The sequence below is a fragment of the Anser anser genome, assembly GCF_964211835.1.
Source record: "Anser anser genome assembly, chromosome: Z".
Classification (NCBI taxonomy): domain Eukaryota; kingdom Metazoa; phylum Chordata; class Aves; order Anseriformes; family Anatidae; genus Anser; species Anser anser.
In genome coordinates, this window is record NC_139723.1 from 51,235,514 (window position 1) to 51,258,089 (window position 22,576).

At 36.7% G+C, this 22,576-nt stretch overlaps 1 protein-coding gene across 7 annotated transcripts in view; it reads right to left on the reverse strand.

The window, feature by feature from the left end:
* Nucleotides 1-2,571: 2,571 nt before the first annotated feature.
* The window catches only part of DENND4C (DENN domain containing 4C), a gene marked incomplete at its 3' end in the record, with an annotated part of 74,973 nt that continues 54,968 nt past the window's right edge, over nucleotides 2,572-22,576 (reverse strand). For 3 of the 7 annotated variants that reach the window (XM_083817100.1, XM_083817097.1, XM_083817098.1), the window contains 11 exons: nucleotides 20,659-21,806; nucleotides 19,152-19,332; nucleotides 17,816-17,925; nucleotides 15,991-16,166; nucleotides 15,062-15,244; nucleotides 13,883-14,072; nucleotides 12,747-12,992; nucleotides 11,268-11,385; nucleotides 9,491-9,644; nucleotides 8,299-8,363; nucleotides 2,572-7,595 (listed from right to left, as the gene is read on the reverse strand). In XM_083817100.1, coding sequence (XP_083673226.1) covers nucleotides 7,459-7,595; nucleotides 8,299-8,363; nucleotides 9,491-9,644; nucleotides 11,268-11,385; nucleotides 12,747-12,992; nucleotides 13,883-14,072; nucleotides 15,062-15,244; nucleotides 15,991-16,166; nucleotides 17,816-17,925; nucleotides 19,152-19,332; nucleotides 20,659-21,806 — 2,708 coding nt within the window. Of the gene's footprint in view, nucleotides 7,596-8,298; nucleotides 8,364-9,486; nucleotides 9,645-11,267; nucleotides 11,386-12,746; nucleotides 12,993-13,882; nucleotides 14,073-15,061; nucleotides 15,245-15,990; nucleotides 16,167-17,815; nucleotides 17,926-19,151; nucleotides 19,333-20,654; nucleotides 21,807-22,576 lie in introns of those variants that run through there. The other 4 variants (XM_083817101.1, XM_083817099.1, XM_083817103.1 and 1 more) reach the window with 2 other exon arrangements.

Genomic DNA, 22,576 nt, shown 5'->3' on the forward strand with positions numbered 1-22,576 from the left:
TGGATCCCACAATCTTTCCAGGCAACCTGTTGCAGTGTTGGAGCACTCCTGCAGTTAAAATGTTTTCTTCAGTGAGTGGGTTGCCCTGCGGTTCACCCCGTACTGGTTGCTTCTTGCCCTCACATGGGTGCACTGGCTCTCACTGGCGTGGAGCTCGCTTTCCCCCCCAGCAGCCCCTGCCCTGCGTGTGCAGCTCAAGCAGCCCAGATGCCACACCAACGTTTGGGTTACTGCTGAGCTGTGCGGGCGTAGCACCAAGGCTGCCCTACAACATCCCCTAGAAGTCAGCAGGCTGGGGTGGGCAAGAGGTGGGAAGGGGACGCAGCGGGGGCAGCCGACCTAAGCTGACCAAAGGGGTGCGCTGTGCCGTGTGGTACCATGCTCAACAACAAAAGTTGAGAAAGGGGAAGGGGGGCACGATGAAAGCATCTGTCCTGAGCAACTGCTACACATGGTGAAGCCCCGCTTCTCAAGATGTGGCTGCACGTTGCCTGCTGACGGGAAGTAGAGAGTGATTGCTTTCTCACTGAGCGTGCATGGCCTTCGCTGCTATTTATTTTCTTCTTTCCCCTGTAATTAAACTGCTCCTTCTCTCAACCCATGAGCCTTCTTTCATAGTTTCTTCCCATGCCCTTTTGAGGAGGGGGAGTGAAAGAGTAGTGTGATGGAGCTTTGCTGACTATCACTGTGAAACCACAACAGAGCACTTTTAAGAAGAGTTTGGCTCTGTCTCCTCTACTCCCTTGCTGTCTCATTAGCTGTTTAAAACCAAAGATGAGATCTTCCCCCCTCCGGCCCCCTGAATCTTCTCCAGCCTGAGCTGTCTAGCTCTCAGCCTCCCCTTGCGTGACGTATTTCAAGCCCTTCATCTGTGCGGCCCATCCCTGGACTTGTTCTACTATGTCCTGCTCTTTCTTGTACTGGGGACCTGGACACAGCACCCAGACACATCTCACAAGCACTGAGCAGTGGGGAAAGACCACCCCCCCCCCCCCCTCCACCCGCTTGCCATGTTCTGCCTAGTTCAACCCAGGACACCGTGGTTTTTTTTTGTTTGTTTGTTTGTTTTGCTATAAGTTGAGTCATGGTCATGCCAGCATCCCCCTGGAACCCTAGGCCCTTTCCTGCCAAGCCTCTCTCCAGCAAGTCCACTCCCCGTCTGTGCTGGTGTTTCCTCTCAGATCCCATCTGATTTTCTGTACTCCTCAGTGTAGATACAAGAAGTTTGTAGAGACAAACTTCTGCCAGGGAGAATGATGACTCTTGAGCTTTCTGAGGGTGGCTCGGAGCACAGGAAGGCACAAAGCTCCCTGAAGTTGGCTCTGTCTGCTATTGCCTTCTACCATCACAGTCCTTCAGGGTTCCCATCTGACTGTGGCATAGGAGGGAACAGGTCCTTCCTCACTGTAGCTTCAACCACAAAGCCTGTGTCCATGCTGCTTCAGGAATTCCTCAAATACAAGCTTTTATTCCTGCCATTAATGCACCGTCTCAGTTCAGTTCTTGTTAAGGCCTCCTTCAGCCTCCTTTCACTAGGCCAAAGTAAAGGCAGCATGGTAGGAAGGAGGTGTAATACGTTTAGCAGGCAGCATTATTAAAGAGACAGCAAAGGACCTGTGAAGAAACAGAAACAACGAAGCATAACAGAGCAAAACAAGCAAAGTCACGGTGATGTTAACAAGGTTATAAAAGAACTGTCCAAAAGACAAACTATTCCTGCAACTCCTAACTAGAAATAGACCTTAAAAGATTGTTATGAATCATCTCCACAAGCCACTTCTGTTATATATCTGTTTCTTCAAACAGAAAGGTCTTTAGGGGTCTAGTATTCTTATTTTTACTAAGCGATTAATGGAGTGATTGCCATAGATGAGACAGTCTGAAAGATACTCAATTGTGAAGGAAGGCCTGAAGCACTTGGCCAGTTAACTGGCAATTTCTACTGCTTAAATTTCATCTCAGCCTGAAATGTATTTACTTTCATTTAGAACCAAAATGTACAAATATGTTTTGAGGCAGGAGGTGCACCAGCATCTCTTGCAATCTGCGAGGGTCCATCACTGCGAAAGCACAACTCTATTTCCTCCACTGCAAAGTCACTGAAACAAAAACAGAATTCCCAGCAGGTGTTAAGCAACATACAGCCACAAACCTGCTCCCACCCACCTGATCAGGGATGCCTTTCCTGGCCAGCAGAGAGCAGCAGCTCTATCAGTAGGAAGCCAGGGTCCTTGACTTCCCTGCAGACAAGGTTTCTGCCTCCATCAGACCGTTTTTCATTTTTCTCTGCCTTTATTGGCCTTGCTGTGTACGTATGGCTCACTTACGGTGCCTCAGAGCCAATCTCTCCCATGAACAAAATCTGCCCAGGAGAGTCCTTTTTGTCTTTCCCCCACCCTGCTTCAACTGCTCCAGCTCTTTCCCACCAATTTACTGAGATGCTCTGCAAAAAAATCCAGTGAGGCAGTTGAAAGTCTCTGGTTTTGCCCAACTACAAGCTGAATTTGCATTTAAGATTAAATTATGTCAAGCAGGTAAGGTCAAATGGTAAAAGAAGCTGAACAAACGAAATTTCACAAAGGATTTGTACATACTTTATTTTGTGAAATACAATAAAAAATGTTTCTTCCTCTAGAATATCTATACAAAATTCAGAATATGCAGAGTGCCCTTTTAATCTCAAGCAACATTTGTCACATGTACAAAAACATTACAGAAACACTCGTTAATTAAAGCACAGTAAATGGATGCCATTTTTCAACAACTCAAAACAGCCTCTAAACCAGTGCAAATTTTATTGCATTATAGAAAATTCCCCAACTCCATAAATTCATAATTTATTCACACCACATCCTTTCATCCTCATTACATTACAGTTTAAAATAAACTCCTAGGAGGAGTTTAATGTGCTTCTAAAAACATCGAACAATCCCTTTAATTTGCACCACTGATTGATGCAGACTGAAAAACAAAAAGGTAAAACAATCCGTTTTATCATATGCATAATGATATACAGCACAGTAGGAAACAGAACTACAGTCCAATTCAAAAGTTGAGTTTCAAGATTTAGAAGTTACAAGGGTGTTTCATTTATTTATTTTTTTAAAGGTCCATGAAGAAAAGCTGAAACATAGAAGGCACTGTGAAGTTTTCATTAGTTAGAAGAAAGAAAAGGTGGTATAGTTCTGCAACGTGTCCAGCTTACCATTTAATGAAATAAAGTTATCTGCACTGAAGTAACTTCAAAAAGAGAAAATGAGTAGATTCTTCAGTTACTTGTATTTAATAATTTGTTTAAAAAATACAATTTCTATGATCTAATTTAATATACACTTTGAAAATATGCACCTATGTTGCAGTTATTCAAGGAAAGCTGTAAATTCAAAGGAAGGTGTATTTTTCTAACTGCAGCAATACAAAAAGCCATTAATTCACAGTTACAGTGGAATTTAAAATTAAAAATTAAAATTACTCATTAATAAGTGCCATGTAGCTTGAGCTTAACCAATGTGAAATTCCACTAGTACTAAGTTGTTTGCAAAACAAACTGAGTTTAAAACACACATGCTGATTTCAATATTTTCCATCAAACTTTTATTTTCTAAGCTTGAATTATAGAAAATGTGAAGACAGGATATGACTATAAGTAATATACAGGCGTTTCTATTAACATGTGAAAGCTGGTACCTGTTACTGTGCCAATACTGCAGCCATATCAGTCCCCTATGCACACTGGGGTTTCAAAGTTATTATATGTTGATAACGTGCCAGAATATATTCATACTAAAGAATCTTTCAGAATCCTGATTTTAAAACTTTTAAGACTCCTATTTTTTTTGTTTTAATTCTACAAAAAAAATAGGTAGTTTGATATAAGCACACAAGTTGTACGTAACTGTTTTATAGCTGGGGGAAAGGTGCAAGATAATTATCTTCTCAGCACAACTGACTGCAATTGAACGTTCTTAGGGCAACAATTCTAGGAAGCTTCTCTGTGATATCAGTTATTCCAATACAAACCTTCTGACTTCTTGGGCTTACTTGAAAATTCATTAAGAGTTTGCTCCCACATACGTAAACAGTTTGGTTTGCACCCTCATTTTGTGCAAACATCACAGGTTTTGAATTGAATATTGATCTGTGACCATTTTCTTCAAGTTTATAAAACACGTTCAAAAACCCATCTCCTCCTTGAACACTAGCTGCTAAGTAGCTATAGAATATTTGGAGGCAAGGATTTTCTAAGTGAGCAAAATGCTACTACTTCTGCTTCAGTTAAGAGGAAAACAGAATCAACACCAAGTTTATCCACCTCCCTCCTCCCCAGTACCCTTGTCCAACTCATTTATGCATTACGGATTCAGATAACTAAGACTTGGATTACCAGGATCAGGAACATTTGTAGGCAACTAAATCATTCCTGCGAAGCCCAAAAAGTTTATGCTGTTACTAACTGCAGAGAACAATGTATTAGGCCTTTACTGCCCCATTTTTCAGAAAGACAGAAGTGTTTGCAATGAACTCATATGAAGCTTTTGGACGCTTTTCCCCTCTTTAGTTTTAGCAGATTTTAGAGTGTATGGGTATTGAGCCGTGATCAGCACTTTTCTTAGGCATGATCATAGTCCTTTTAGCATTTGAATTAGGAAAGTCTGCATCTCAGAAATCTGTCTAGGAAAACCTGCAGTCTCCACCTGTTTGTAGGAGACCTAAGAGTCAGATGGAGGAATAGGAACTGCCATCACACACTTGGAAGGAGAGAAAGCAACTTAAGAAGTAAACAGTTGGTTCCCATTCCTTTCAAATTTTTGTGAACGTCTTGTTTTTGTTGTTTTGTTTTCTTAAAAAGAATCTCCTTATCTGAAAGATAACTCAATAAACCATCTTCAGAATTCTCCTTTTTTGCTTGAATTATGGATTTCATTCAAGAGCCAGCTGAATGGTAAGCTATTGAAAACTATGCGTTAACAATCGAAATTAAAAAGACTAAGTGCTCACTTTTGCCTTTACCTTTATATTCAAAGAGTTAATTTCAGTAGGCATTTCATGATTTCAAATAATTCCATGCAGGACTTCTACCACCCTAAAATCGAGGTACGTACAACAGGAATAGAAGCTAATTTGTAGTGTACAGAAACATCAATATGCAGGAGCAAATCAAAGCAAGTTCAATCATCTGCAAAGATGACCTGAAATCATGCAGGTATCCTTTTTCCTCAGGTAATATTGTTTTTTTTCCTAGTTTACAGTACATACATACAGAAAGCCTGACGTTTAGCACTAGATGATGTGACACAATCTACTCTGTTTCTACCATACTACTGCCCAATTAATCAGTATTTTCATCAACAAGTGAGAAGGTTGTTTTAAAATGAAGGTTTATTACTATTATTTATTTCTATATTACCTACCATGGTGTAAAAGCAGTCTGAATATCACCAGTTATGTAGAACAGGACTTGCTGTACATATTTTTCTTTTTAATGAGCTGGGAGAATTAAGGATCACTAGAACTTGATTTCTTGTAAGTTGAGTCACAATCATATAGTTGTTTATCCATTCAACACTCAAAATTATTCTTGTATGGCTGTACATTTAATATCAGTATACGGTTATACAGTGAAATTTGCCCCTTTTTCTTTGTAGAGGTATTAAATAGGAAGAATGCTTCAGAGAAACTTTTTGTTTAAAAGGATGTAACTGTGCATGTAAATTATATAATAGGAGAAGAAGATTAAATATGACGAATCAGGCTCAACCCTTTCATTGTGATATAGGTCTGATATCTGCAAGCACCCATGCACATAAACCCCAAAGAATAAAGAACAAAAAAAGTCATTGTGTTCTTTGCCTTTAATTGTTGAGACAGCACAGTATTTTCATCAGGAAAGAATCTGTCCAGGCAATATCCCCAATATTGACTTAGGATCAGCACTTTTAGACGAATGCAAGGAATCAGTCTATTATGCAAACATATTTTGTCACAAATAGTGCAAATCCTTTGTTTCATTGTTATAAAAAAAGATGCTTTTGATGTTTTAGCTGGAAGCTGTTTCAGACAGATCTTCATCCCTCATCATTTTCAAGAATAAAAATCTTTAAGAAAGGTTAGTATGAAGTAAATACATTCATACTCAGATGGGATTACAGTTTGAGCTATGCTCCTTCACCATGCTACAAATCTCTCTTCTTTCTCCAAGAATCACTCCATCAGAAAAGCCACTCAGTTAAATTTCAGCAAAAAAAAAAAAATACAACTGGCATAAATCTTGTCATACTTCTCAAGTAACAGAAACATTTAAACTGTAGACCCATGTCCAGGCTCTTCTTGCCAAGGATACAACTACTGTTGTAAGCTAAATATGTGAGGTGAGAAAGTATCTAATTTGCAAGATGCAACCTAAAGATGGATTAATCATCTCTTCAGACCATTCATTCAAGCACTTCATTTGTGTGAAGTCACACCTTGACGACCACAATTATAAATACACTTTAATTGAAATATTAAATTTGGACTATCAGTGCAAAACAATTAACCCACAGGCTAGCATGAAACCATGGGGGAGGGCCATAAAGAAATCAAGGAAAAGACATTTTCAAAACATACATGCATACAGTATAAAGCATAATGTTTTCAGACAGCATCTGTTTGACAAACCTCTGAATCCTAATGTTGTCTAAGCTTCCTACCTAACTTGTAGAAAGCCATCCATTTTCAAGTGGCTAATCGGAGAAACCTATAATTCTCTTGCAGAAAACATCAGTATGTTCACAGGATCTTCAATTTGTCAGGTAGAGAATATAGGAAATCTGAATGCAAGTTTCTAGATTTTATGAGTGTAGACACACATTACGAAAAAGTCAAGTCAAAGATCATTTTGAATACTAAGTGGGACAAGGGTCAGGAGAAGGGTAGAAAGTTTAGGTACTGTGATCTGAAAAAGGCAACTTCATTGCAATTTCCAAAACAAGGACTCAAATATTTACATTCATACATATATACTGCACAACAATGCAAAAGGTCATTCTAAAGAAGTACTGACGTACCTAAAGAACCTAAGCATTCTGCAACAGGAAAGGTCTTTCATTAAAATACACAAATACTGAAGGCCCTTAAAGTCACCAACTATAGGCTCCTGTTTAATTATTGCCTTTCTGAACAACTTGAGATTGTGGGGGAAAGATTTGAGGAAAGAAGAGGAAAAATATATGCAGGAAAGAAATTGCAGATAAATCATTAAAACCAACTCATCCTATTAATATATTTTAAAAACATTTTAAAATCCTTTACACTGTCTCATGAGATGAAAGACAAGGTTATATGCTGTAGATCGATGAAATCACTGACAAATTGCTCAGTTATCACCTTCTAGGATTCAAAAGTATATATATCCCCATACTCCTTGTTTGTTCACCTACTTTTGTCTTGCAGAAGTTTAGCATATGCTTTCCTCTTTTTTTATATAAAAGGTGCTCCGAAGTACTTCCTGCAATACTCAACTCTGCTGCTTGGTGGAGCATCTATTTTCTGCATCTTTTCAAGATCATCCTTTGGTAGATTTTTATGTGCAAGTCTGTATTCACTATCAAAGACCTCTGAAATAGAGCATTGTTGAAGTCATTTAAGAAACCATGTACAGAGCACACTGCTGTTACTAATTAAAATACTTTTGGTTATTTTTATGTAATAAAAAATGATTATCTTAAGTTAACTGAACTAGGTACTGATTTGTTTTGCTTTTTTCCCCAAAAATACAACCTCTCAGGAAACTTGAAAAGCATTTTCAGGCTGTAATGTCAAAAAGCATTGCAGTGGAGGCCCAAACTGCACTGTGCGGCTTGCCTGCCTTTAGAATACTTCCTATCAGATGCCACAAGGGAGTCTCCCTTGTTTGCATAGTGCCAAATAAATGTTAGAGTAGGGGACAGCAGGAAGCAGTGGCAAGCAGGCGTCTAGAAGACACAGAACAATACTACAGGGTACATGGGTCAGGGAAAGACAGACAAGAATGGGAGCAAGTTTTCAGATATAAGGCAAAGCTTTAAAAGCTTAAAGCTTTTAATCTTTGTTTAAAATAATTACTTCTTTCAAAGCGAAAATTAATGTCCCCATCTGGACTAGATTTTCAGAAAAGCAAAACCTATGACAGCATGGACCTCTTCTCTAAAAACGCAGCAATTGAACAGTTACTCGTGGATCAAGTGCTGAATTTCTTCACTAGTTTTCATACAAAGTATACACATATTTTGTACACATACCACATATATTATAATTTTTTTTATTATTATTTTTACTTACCAATGTCAATGTTCTCTCTTCCAAGAGAAACCAGAGATAGGAAAAGGATTTCTCTGTAAAAACTCCTAGGAAATATTGTGAAGGATAAATAAGTGAAAACATAACTATTCTCAGTTTAGAAAGTCACTGTTCAAGAGGTTGATCATCTGTTATGCTCTTTCTGTAACTGTACTGTTAATCTTGCTTGTGGAGAAAGCAATTGATCTAAATGATCAGTAGCTTAAAGTTTTTTCATGCCTGAATATTTTCCGTAACATGTGAAGTTATATTAACCCCAACTCCCAGCAGTTACAATGACTATGAAATCTCCCTGCCAAATACACCATAAAGCCTCCAGAAAAACAAGAAATGTAAAATATAGCACTTTTTTTTTTTTTTTTTTTTAACTTTTTAAGCACATTCATTAACTAATTCCTGCCTGAGGGTTAAGGACAGAGAGCAGCCTTATTTCAGAGATCAGCCATACTTTGTTATTTGTTTCAGAAGGTCAAGATCTATCTCAGAATTGGTACTACTAAACAACTGGATATTAAACCTTTCCTTGTGGAACTGATAAAGATTCTTCTTTATGCAGATTAGTCCTTTTTTAGTTTTTAGTACCTACAAACCACAGAAGCAAAGATTAACTTTACATGATAGACTCTTTAACAAACTTTGCATCTATGGTAATTTAATCCAGACTACGTCCTCTTGTATGAAAACCTTTTTGAATTACTGTGCAGATGGCAAAATGTACAGCATCATTTACAAATCTCACTTTGCTTGTGGATCATGTTGTATCCACTTTTATTAGCTAGTACTCCAGGTTGGTATAATATCCATAGCTGTATTTAGGTTGTTTGGAGAACATTCCAGGTACTGCAACAGGATGCTGCACACTTGGACTTAATCTGCTAGGTGTGGAAACAACACCCAAGTCTACGTAATCAGTATCCATGTTTTTTTAATTAATTTTTAAAATGCTCATGGTGATTAAATGATCATATTTATCCATTTGATTTGGATGAATTTTGCATCTGTCTACAGAACGCATTTTTTTTGTAAACATGGGGAGTAACAAATATTTACAAATAAACACATTATTTGGTAGACGCAGAAGAAACTGAGTATTCCTCAGAGATCCTTATGGAATTATGGTCTGATCTTATTTAACTTTGAGTGGGAAGCAAGAAAAAAGAGATTGTCACTTTACCTTTGTCGTTTCACATCTGGTTTAACGTTCTGTAGAAGGAGGTGGATTGGCTTAACAACATTGTTGTGTTGAATACTTAGTTTGATGTTCTCCAACAAAGTGTTCACTGCCTGCTGATCTTCTGCCACGGTGGACAGCCTCTTTTCAGAAGAATCTGGTAAATACAGAAGTTTAGATTTTTAAATCAGCAAACATAATTCACTTCAACAAGCAGAAGGCATTTTCAGAAAATGAGATTATATATATATATATAGAACCTCTAATCTACAGAAACGTGTTACCACAGAAAGGCTTTGTCTGCTTTACTTCACCACAAAAGTGACAGAATGCGTCAAGTACTCCCACATGACACAGAAGTACAAGAGACTGAAGAGACTCCAGCTTTGGATGTTGCCTGTCATATTTTATTAGCTCAAATATATTACTGTACTTAGCCTTCTTAGAATGAAATTTTAATTAATTAATTAATTTTTACACAAAGTAGAAAAGAAAAAAGCAAACATTTGCACATTTCTTATCAAAACCTTTCCAGAAAGACACTTGCAAATTCATTGATAACTTTGGGCTACATATTGAAATAAAGTACAGCTGCATCAAATGGGAAAGAAAATTATCAAAACATTTACCATCATGGTTTGTTGCCTGCATTCCTAGTTCTAGAATAATACTATTTTTTTTTTAAGAAAACAATGCCTCATGAAGGTACAAAGTCCATTTACTGGCAAAAAAAAAAAGCTACACATTAGGCAGTAAGCACATGATGTGTAAATGAAATGTAGACTTAGCCAGGACCCTAATCATGCTGACTTAAGAGTTTCATAAAACTGTCATTCATTATGGTTTTCCAAATACTTTCTGTAGAGCCTCTCTGCAATGCTACTGCCTTTTTTTTCTTTTCCCAGCACATTTAAAACAGGCCTTTTGCTCCTCTATGTATATAAATGCATATATTTATGCATTTTCAAGTCTAAGTGCTTTGGGGAAGCTTTTCATATATTATACTCAAATTAATATGCTTCTATAGAAGTTGAGGAAAATACATCTTATTCTGTGCTCTTGAGTAATTTTCTGATCAGCCTGCTTACTTTTAGGACACTTTGGACAACCCTTTTTTTAATTCCTTAGAGCAAGAACTGATTTTTAGCCTTGACTTTAAAAGTTAACATGTAGACTGAGAAGTTAGGTCAAAGGTTGTTTGTTTTTGTTTGTGTGCTTTTAGCTGATCAGAAGCAAAGGAATCTTAAAGTTCTCAAAAGTTCTCAGAACCAGTCTGCCACATGATGCTTTTTCATCCTTCCAAACCAAACTACACTAGGCAAAGGCTTTCTTGGATATTATTTTATGACAGCCAAGTAGGCTGTCAAATGTACTTATTAATGGGACTTGCAACCTTTCATTCATTTATAAAAATACAAGATACTCTTTTGTAGTACAGTCTTTTTCTTTCTGTCTGTACAGATACATTCAGATATCGCAGTGAAACAATCAAACTGAGTGAAGATTTTTTAACAACAAATCTAGAACAAATGCTTCCAACCTGTTTATAAGTGTATGGCATATAAAGAACAGGTTACATATCTTTTCACACAGATCAGGAAAATATCATAACAAATAATTTGACATTGAAACAATGTTAAGTACCTAAGAGACTGTAGATGCTTCACACACTAAAAAAGCTTTCCAGCTAGGTGGGTGGTGTACCTTCAGACACTACAAAAAAGCAGTTTCTTTCTATAACCTCTTCACTCTGTTTATCTGTAACACTTATTTTACTTACTGAGATTTCTCCAAGATATATACAGAGGCTCCCCAGGCTCTTGGTGGAGGTTGATGTTGTCCCACAGAAGATGAATGTATACTAGCTTGCTATCTTGAGCGAGAGATGTCAAAGGAAGCTAAAAGCGTGAGGAAAGGGAAGAAGTTTTAAGAACATCAGTACATCCTTATTGTTCAAAAAAACTTTTCTGATACTCATTTTGAAAACAAAAAAAAAATAGCTTTACTTCACTTATATTGAATACAACAAATAAGAACAATTGATGTCTTCCAAATGGAAACTGTATTTGCTAGGAGCAGAGCCACATGCACTGCAACATTTAATACCTTCTTCTAGTTTAACTTGACCTATGAAGATTGCTCAGTTTTCTATGTGTATCTGCAGAAAGTATTTGATGATGTATCCTGAACCATTTTTTGTGCACTAAACATATTGCTCAATTTGTACTACTTTTTACAGTCTTAGAGTGTTCTGATTTGAGTGAGACTTGGTATGCATAAATATGTGCTCATCTTTCCAACAGCTGAAACAGAAGCTGTATTTGCATACTAATATGAACCATTATTTCCATTATAAAATATCTGTCACTCAAAACAATAGCTCCATTTTTTATAAAAGTACTAAAAAATTATATTTTATAAAGTTAAGTGCCACTGGAATCACTAATACAATAAGAATCAGTGGACAAGTAAAATATGCCAGTAGTGTATGAATTTAAAGTAGTAATCACAATTTCATGTCCCATCTTGTATTTTCGCTGCTAATGCATTGTATTTTTCCATATGCTTTAGATTTTATCAGTATCAGTTTTCAGCCACATTTCTTAGAAAATTCTATGTCACGCGCCACAGTAGGTTTTTTTTTTTTGTAAATTGAGTGACAATTTTAAAATTAGAGTGTTTATTAAGTAGATAGGAAATTACTTATCACGTGAGACAAATATAAATACTCAAGGAATTTGGGATTTACATACACAATTCATATAGGTATGTGAAAAACGTCTGTTCCCTAAAATAGGAAAGGCAAAATAATGAAAAGATAGCATTAATTATTTTATTCTATTTATATAGCAGTGGATCTCAGTGGAGCCTGAATCGCAGAAAAGAACAAAGAATCTTGCCCAAGAACTTTAAAATTTTATGTACCAAAGTATGGAGTCCACAACATGTGTATTACAATATATTATAATCTGTTATATCTCCACAAACGCATCTTGTTTCCTTCAATGAATCTTCTCTGGCTTTTTTGTTTTGTTTTTTAAAGAATAGCTTGACTAGAATTTGAGTGCTGTTTTCACTATCTTTCAAGATTCTTCGTGGAAAACAAGCTTATCTGCTAGTAATATATTAAAAAAACAGTTACACACCATTTCTTATTTAATCCAAGCTATTCAGAAGGCATTTACCTATTTTTTAAAACCAAACCCTCAAATATAGCTTACTGTAATATGTTCACTTCTAATACAAAAATGTCACTAACCTGCACTCCATCATTACAATGTTCAGATGTTAGAATGAGTCCAGGTAAGTTGCTAGGTAGGTCCAACCGTCGGAAATACCAGACTAGGTTCCAGAAAATTATGGGATGCTGATTAATGAATTTGGATGTATGAATTACTTGCTCTCCCTCATTTTCCAGTAGTGATTCAAGCTCCTTACGCAGTACCAAAGGGCTCAAGTAGGGTACAGATACAGGCAGAGGGTTAGGTCTTTTTATTAAAGGATCCTAAAAAAAAAAATAACAACACACACACACACACACGAAAAAATGTTATTTTCCAAAATCAAAGATTCTTCTTGAAAATGCCCCACTGCACTATTTCTTTGAAATTTGGAATAAGCCTCTGGAAGTACTGAATACACATTAATTTTAACAGCATCAGCAGTTTTGACTGCTGAGGTGTTTCTTAACTTTACAGAACAATCACCTAAGCTCACCTAACACTCTCTTAGGTGAAAAAGAGAAAATGCAACTTGTCCCCGACTACACAGTTTGAAGCTACCTAAACCTGTACTAAGCCAGCAGCAACAGATATAGCAAAAAAGTATCCAATTACATTATCTATGAACTGAATCACAAGTACATGATATATTAAAAGAGCCTCTTGCCAATAAAAAGCTCTAAGACAAAAGAGGACCTCCATTTCACTTGCATGAATAATGCAATATTCTCAATATGTCCTCTTACTTTCTCCCATCCAACCTAACAGGTAAACCTATTAGAATATAGAGGAGAACTATAAGTAAACATGTGAAAAAGGAACAACCTTTCATTCATTGAACCAGTCTGTTGTCTACACTATTTGGTGTTTAGTCTGCTGTAGAAATTGCGTTGTTTTTAAAGCAAACTTCCAGTTTAGAAAAAGACAAAGAATAGCTCAGTTCTGCCACAGAGAATGCTTAAGATTAAGCAGCTACGTTTGTACCATGTACTAAAGAAGCAGTCTTTGAAACTTTTAGACAAAAGGAACCCAGAAGACACCCACGATTTCTTTGTTGTAAGAATCTGAAAATTAGGCTTGACAATTTCTGTCCCCAAAATATGGGACAAAGCTAGTAGAATGACTTTATTCATTGTATTCAATATTTTGCTGTCAACTGAGTGTGCAAACTTACCACAACTTCTTGCAAACTATTTGGAAGACTAACTGTTGAAATGCCATGAGATGGTCTCTGGGAAAGATCTATGTTTTGCAGTGGACCTCCAACACTGTGGCTCCGAGTTAAAGACACTCCCCTTTTTGGTGGATTACTGGTAGATGTCTTCATCGTTCCGGGATCTTTGCTCTGTTCTTCTGCCACATCACTGTTTGGATTTTAGAAAAGAATATGCTAATATGAAACTATTCAGCATTCCTTCTGCAACAGGAAGGAAGCAGACAACACCTGCCAAAGAACTACACCAAAGCAGGTTTCTCTATCAACAAGGAATTGTATTTGCTCAGTTAGCTCCACAGTTTAGGAAAAACAAAACAAAATGCCTCTCAGATCAACATGGCCCTCACACCAAAAAAGCATCTGGGTATAACCTAACACGTCAGTCTGCAAAATCTGCACTAATATATATAGGTACAATTTCTCTGCTACAGTTTTACTGTGCTTAGAAAAATAGTAGATGTAGATTTTTGTTAATATACAAATATAATCCTGTTCTGTGTTTATTTTTACCTCATTCTTTCCTTTATATTTATTTTCTCTGAACGTTACTAACAGAGCAAAGATGCTATAGGAGATGATATAACTTGTTAGTCAAAATAAAAGAAAAAGAAAATTGTCATTGTCAAACTCCTCCAACAAGGTAATTTAAGCAAAACTCCTATTACTGGCTTGTCAAATTTCATCAATACAAACTAACTACCTGCAGAATGTTCATTTTGTGCCACTCATAACTGAAACAGTGCATTAAAAAAATTAACTAAAATACAGAAGAAAAAAAAAATACAAGAGAAACAAAAGGTGTCTGCTTCCAAATAATCTGCAGAGACACAAGAGATTAAGTGTGGCTCGTTAAGTTTCATAGAATCACAGAATGGTTTGGGTTGGAAGGGAGCTTAAAGACCACCCAATTCCAACCCCCTTCCATGGGCAGGGACATCTCCCTCTACACCAAGTTGCTCAAAACCCCATCCAACCTGGCCTTAAACACCTCCAGGTGCTTAATCATCAACAATCATCAAGTTACAATTGGATTTTTCCAACATATTTAGTGCTTAAGCCATCCATCACTCTAGGCTAGAGTAGAAATATTAAGTGGTGATACATTTCTGACAGAATTAACAATCCTGTTTTACCTACCTCTGCTCAGATGCAGGGCTGTTTTCTTCAGCTATGGCATGGCTGGACTGTGGGTGATCGGAAAAACTGATCAAATCAGCAACAGCTGGACTGGACAACAATTTCTGTTCCAGAGGATCCGTGGTTAATGGAGTATTACCACTCTGCAAACTATCTCCTGAGGTACTTTGCTTCAGGAAGAAGCTAAGTTACAACATGCATGGGAGAGGAGGGGAAGTAGGTTAAGATGTAGGCATAGATTCATTTAATTTAGTATTTTCTACGGTTACTTTCAAAAAGCAGAAAAAATAAAGGAACACGGCATTTAAAAGCTTGAAAACAGAACACAAACTTCATCATATTCTCTCCATGGCAACCTACATAGGGACAGTAAATGAACACATATAGAGATTGGTTCCACAAAATAAGGACACCCACTTTGGAGGTATGTAGTTACAAGGGAACTTAGATTGTAACAGTTCCTAATCAGTAACAATATATCAATATCTATATTGTAACAGAGACTAGAGACTATTACTGACACACAAAACAGGAACATATCTTGTTTTGGGAGTTTTTTGTTTGTTTTTACTTGAGTACACACACTACTGATGTTCTGTTTCAGAGTTAAAGAAACGAAAAGAAAACAGACTTAATACCTTCTGTGCAGTAATGCTTAACAAAGAAAATATGAAAAGAGTGGTAAAGAAATGCAACCACTGTTGTCTTTTGGCTATTTTATTATGAAACTCAACAGCTTACCCTATTTATAATTTCTTTCAGTGTAATCACAAGTGTTGCACAGTTACAATCTTAAGAACATCCGGACAAAAATACTGGGATATATAACTAAGAATAAAGAAAAGACTGTACTGTCTTGAAATTCTTGAAAGAATACAACCATGTACAAATGCGAAGGTTGAGAGAGAAGATCTGCAAAACCCACTAACCTTGCAGAGCCACGTAGATCTTTAAATTCAACATTAAGTAAAGGTAGGAAGGTACTTTTACAGAAAGGACAGGTAGTGTTCAAGTTTGAATCATCTGGTGTCCATCCAGCCATGATTTCTTCATCATAAACCAAAGCACCACAAGCTCTACATTGAGAGCAGCTTGACATCAATACCTAAAACCAGCAAATAATGAATGCTATCAGTCTTGTTTTAGGATTCCTTTAAAACTGGCTTTACAGGCTTAATATCTACAGGAGTTTAAAAGGTTGAGTATCAGAATGCCAGTCTGGAGATGTGAATTTATCACTGCTTACTCATCATACTCAAGAGTTACCTTTTGCTCATAACTTTCACTATGAAAGGCTAACACTAATCTTTTTTGGTTAGGTGTTCTGAGAGCTGGAAGAAGAATTTACCACTTGCAATTGCTTGGTGCTGTGAAGTGTGCAGCATACAGAAATTGTTTAAGTAAATGACTGTCTACTTTTCTGCAAAAGAAGTTAAAAAGAAAGCTTTAATAGTGGAAAAGAGAGAAAGTTAGTTCTTACCTAGTAAAAGTCTCATTACTAAACTAGATTAAGAACTAGAGAAAAGGCGCTCTGAAATAACACTGTAGTAGCTGAGAAATGGTTTATTATCTTTAAACTTTCTTTTACTTCACTGTTTCATTCTCATAGTAAACAACAAAAAGCACCACAAAAAATACAATGGCAATGTTTTAGACCAACAGCAACACTCCTTTCACAATCCGATATCCCTTATATAAGGTAGCGCAGAAGTTTGACAAGTCTAAATCTGCAGATTAAACATAAAATAAAATTACATGGGACATAACCAAAATAACACTATGGAGAGTGATCAAAGCAAATTAAGTGACCATCCCCTTTGTTTTTTTTCTAAGTTTGAAAGCATCTACAAGCAACAACTGAAACAGAGTCATTATACTGACACCGAGTCATTGTACTGTGTTTGACTGGTATAGAATTGTTCTTTTTCATAGCAGCCTTTATGGTACTGTTTTATACTGGTGAACAACACAATGTTGTTAACGCAACAACATTTTAGCTGTTGCTGACAAGTGCTCAAAAAACACCAAGGCATTCCCCATCCCCCTACTCTGCCACCCCAGCAAGTAGGCAAGAGGTTCAGAGGGGACAGAGCAGGAGACTTTCCAGACTGTATAATGTCATGATCACCAATAAAAAATGGGTGGGATGGAGTGGGTAGTTTTTCCAGGCAGCTGTAGCCTAGGGAGCACTCACCATCTGCTGATGGTGAGTAACTGAGTTTGTATTACTTGTTTTTTGTTTTGTTTTTCTTTTTTCCTCTCCTCAATTCATTTGAGAAATAGTATTACTTATTAAATTGTCTTCATCTTGACTCTCAAGCCTTTTTCCTTGCCTCTGCCCTTCCATTTCTCTCCTCTATCCTGGTAAGGTGGAATGAGTGAATAACATGGTGGGGAACTTAGCTAGTATGTGGGGTCAATCTACCAAGTTACCTGGTAACAATCCATAATTTTCCTAAGGGGAAAAAAATCTTGAAAGGAGAAAAATCTTGTTTTCTCCTCAACTTCTGCTGCACCTTAAGTTTTACGCTTTCCCTAAATTGCCTCGTCTCTGAGATACATAAAAACATTTGAAACACTCTTCTTTTTTACAGCTACTGTCACACCTGTGGATAAAAGTATCAAGCCTCTCTGCAGCAGAAAAATGTAAAATTTTTATTATGAAAAATCAAACCACAGTCCAACTAAACATAATTAGTCCACACAGACAAATCAAGTAATTATATATTTCACTTATGAATTTATTAATCTTACCTCCATTGCATAGTTCTGGAAAATGCTGGATAAACTAGTATTATGAGAAGAGCTGAGCTCTGACTTCTCAGAATCTGGAACTTTCATACTTCTTGGGAATGCAGCTTCACCTGCATAGAAAAAAATAGTTCAGGTCTTCATTCAAGGAAAGAACATTCCAAAAGAAATCCAAAATAACAGATTTATTTTTTTTTCAATCAAGACAGAAAACAGTACCAGAAGATCTCAAGAGACATATGTAACTCTTTATCTTCATTGATATTACATAATATAAAGATATCATTTTTGCGACTAACATTCCAAATCTATTTTTGTCTAAAGTATGCAACAGACTGGTAAAAGGAAAAAAGCACCAGTGAATAAAATCTGAAAATACAAAGAAAGAACAAAGAACAGCAAAGAGCAGTAAGATTGCTCAATATATATACTCTAGAAAAGCTGTTCAAGATTTCTTGAATGATGTATCCATATGTAAATAACAAACAAAGATAACACTGAGCGAGGCACACAGTACCACATGTACCATTACTGTGGTTAAGTACTCTCTGGCTTATGTTGCCATAAAATAAATAACTTACCTTTCGTAAGGCTGGTATTTAGGGTTATGAGTTTAGCACAGGAGAAGAGGAAAAACAGTTTGAATACCAGAAGCAAATGGTTGGAATCTGCTTCAGGAAGCAAAACTATCAGCATTACTTCCTCTGACAATCACAGTCAAACTTTCCTGTTCAAACCCACTGACAGAGTCCTCCTATCATGAAGAAAGTTATTTTGCTTCTTCATGATAGTTCTATCATTAGAGTGCTACAAAGACAGTTAAACCAAAACTCAGGGTGGTCCTGCAACACATTTTTCTCAAATTATGGATCAAATCTCACTGGAAATGATAGATCTGCTTCAACCTGTTTTAGTGCTGGGAACACAGATGACAGTTTGGCATACAGTCACATATTCATCATTTGTTTACCTTCATCAATTCAAATCAAGTATGCATCCAGTAACTCCTATTCCACATTAATGCTGATATGCTGTTTTTGGAGATCTGGTTCTACCTCCATTACTTACACAACTATTTGCAGTTCTTGAACACAAAGGAAGTATTTTACAGTTAAATGCCTGTAGTTTTTATCAACTCTTTATACATTGAACAAAGAGACGCATTAGTTATTTGCTACTGGAAAAGTATCTATAAAATAGAAATAAAAATATTATACTTAAGGGCTTGAATTAATTTCAGATTACCACACCTTCCACTGTATTGAATATTTTCCAGACATAACAATTTTACCTGTTTGTTACTTTATAAACTAAAAACAAAGGAAAAAAATAATCTCACCTGCACTGTAATGCTGTCTTCCTGCATCTCCACTGCTACTGCTACTGCCAAGACTAGTAGTGCTTTGGCCAAGTTCATTCGCAATTAGTCCTGGGACTCCAGATCTTGATGACAGATTATCTCCTAAAATATTATCCTCAAAACCAGCAGGGAAGTTAAAGTCTGGTCGACTGTTTTCTTCCTTTAACACAAGAAGAAAAATAGCTTTTTTTTTTTTTTTAGTACTTCTAGATCCATTATTTTACTTCCACACTCTAATAATTAAAAATCAAAGCAGCAGATTAAGACAAAATCTTGATGTAAAGATTTTTTTTACATATAAGATACATTTAGGCAATCCCCCCGAAAGAGCAGATATTGGACGAAACAGAAGGATATTGGAAAAAGGTTTTGACAGTTAGAATACTCAGCTGATGATCAAATTCAGTGACAAATGTGTTTTCTTCTTCATGACTGGAGAAACAAGGGAATGATGTAAAAATTGTGATATGAAAGACTGGCACTTCACAAAAGAAGAGGAATTATCAGGAAAAGAATAAAGGTCTGAGTTCCATTCTGAGGAAAGATCTTAAGATAGAAATGAAATTTCTATCAGTAGGAATTCATTCAGTAGGAATGATCCAACAGTGACACAGTCACTAAGACACACAGGAAGCTATAAAATATAACAATAAAATATAACAATGAAGATATTAAAAAAACAGGAGGTTGTGGAAATGGGTAAGAAAGAAAAAATAAATTAATAAAAATTAAAAAAAATAAATTAAGGGGATTATGATGAGCCCTTAAAGAAAATTCTAAGGAACAGATCAATATAACAAAAGATATCCAGGAAAACCTAGCTCACGGGGAAAAAAATAATAAAAGAAAGTACACCATTACACTACAACAATGAGTTTTCATTGTCATAAGCAAAAAAAATGGAAGAAAAATCTTTTCTATATTTACTAGAAAAGATAGTATTAGTAACATCAGTTAAATCTGTTTAAAGTAGAAACAAAGCTAAACAGCTGTTTCATCTCTTCTCACCTCTTATGGAGATAGGGAAAATAGGAAGAATTTGAAAAAGGAAATAAGAAGCTGGCTAAACAGCCTGAAGAGAGAAGACAAACCCTTAGAGAGCAAAACACCAGATAAAGGGGTTAATCAGATCAAAGGCCTTTCTAAAGAGAGAAAAGTAAATTTGAAGGCACAATAACAAGATGTGTTACGGAAAGTCAAAAGTTATGACATTTATCTCCTCTTGCATTTATGTCACTATACTCTAAAGTGTTTTATACTAAAAACATTTGTTTTTAAGGACTTTCAGATCCAGATTAAAAAAAAACAAACAACAAACACACACATCAAGTGTGCTTACACAGGTACTGCAACATTTTATTTCCAAATACCTGAAGACTATTTTCTAGAGCTCATGCTGTCCTTTACTTCTTTCAGCTTTAATACTACTTAGGTAGTAGCACTCTAACTTTGCCTACCCTAATTTTTTGTATTGAAAAATACTTGCCTCATCATCTGAGTAGTTATACACTGAAGTTACAACTCCCCACATCTTACTGGCCACATTGGCAGCCTGTTTCATGCCTGATTTCAGAACATCTATTTTTGGTCCAGACAGTATATTGTCTAACTTCAGATTGGATAAAGTCGTTACAACTGATCCTAAGGAGCCATGTGGAGAAGAACGACCCAGTCCTGTCAAAGATGAAGAACGCTCTTTTTGAATCCGTGGATGCATTTGTTGTTTTGGTCGCCCAGTAAATGTTTTGGATCTGGAGACAGAAGGACTTCTGCGATTTTCATAGGACTCAGACGATGGTGGGATGGAATCCAAAGGCAGGCTTGACCTCCGTTCCTGGGAGTGAGCAGGTGTACCAGGGGCTTCTGCTTCCCTACCTGGCTTGTGCAGTTCCATGCTGGGAAACTTACTGCCCAGTGGGTTCTTGAGATTCATATAGCTCTCTATTTCATCTGCCAAATTGCGTGCTGCAACTGGTGACACCAGCTTTTCCTCTGGTTCAGGGAGTCTTGGTTGGATGCTGTCCGTAGCCAGCAAAGACAAAGGATCCAAGCCTACTTCAACATCTTCCCTTTCGATAGGCTTAACCACTCCATAAAAGCTATTCCTTTTAGGAGCTGTATCTTTGGATTCTGTTTTCTGGTCTTTGGACTCAGCTAACTGTTCAATGTTCATTTCTTCCACGTTGGATGCATTTTCATCTCTTCCGTTCTCAAAATGCTCCTGCCCTTCCCCAGGTTCTTCCAGCACTGGTGAAGTTCTGTGCTCCAATTCCCAATCACTATCAGTCACACGACTCCAAGAGCCACCTTTGCCAGAGACCTGCTGGTCAACAGCACTATCAAAACTATGGGATTTATTCATATAACAAGGTGAAGTTTGGGCCCCAGATAAAGCTGCTGTTAAAATCTTGGCATCTGCTCCCATCATTATCGCTATTTCTCTGGAATGCAAGTCCAAGCTCCCTTTTTTCAGCAGCATTCCTGCCCTGCTTTCACTGCTGAAACTGCAGCTTCTCTCTGAAAACAGCTTCTGCCTCTTCTGTCCTTTTTCACTTATCTTCTTTGGAGAAACGTCACCAAAGACCACATCTTCAACTGAATCCTGAGTTATGAACAGCGGGCTTGAACCAGTTTCTAGAAGAGAAAAGGCATTACATATGGTATACATAGCCATCAAGACTGTTTCTTTTCTGAAGTTATGTGGCCTCCTTATCACTGAGAAGATTGGGGGCGCCACAAATCTCAATGTATCCATTAAAAAGTTTAACACTGATATTATCAAGTTATTTTACTGGCTGCAAAGGCATTCAGCAGATCAAAAGTCATCTACTCTTTTTGATTCCCTGAATGCAAAGTTTTCTGGCTTCTACCTCCCTTCCACATGCCACCTCAGACCAGAAAGTAGGTACTACATCCATAAATGAAGAGAAAGTACAATTATAATTAAAGATATACTTTATTTTTTCTCTCTCCCAGAGCTACATTCACAGATGTATACATCAAACTTCATAGTTCATTCTGGTTCTGAACATAAGCATCATGTGTCTGCACAACACAGAAGCATAGTTTTGCTTATGACATATACGTATGTGAAAGAACATAATATTTTATAAATGCTGAATTTAACTAATCCTATAGATGTTCCCATTTCCCTGGGGCAATATATGCCTAGAAAACTGTGTTATCCAGGCAAAAATGCTGACTTTAATTATCTCTGTAAGGAAGGTAATTGTACTATTATATGAGGATGCCAACAGAGGACCAAATGCACCATATCCACTGCTTGAGAGTGTTTGAATCTAGTATTGATGACACTTCTTGACTAGTCATTAGTTTTCATAATGGTCAGAAAGGTTCTGAGCAAGTTCCTGTCTGAGACTCAATGCCTTGCCATCAAAGTACAT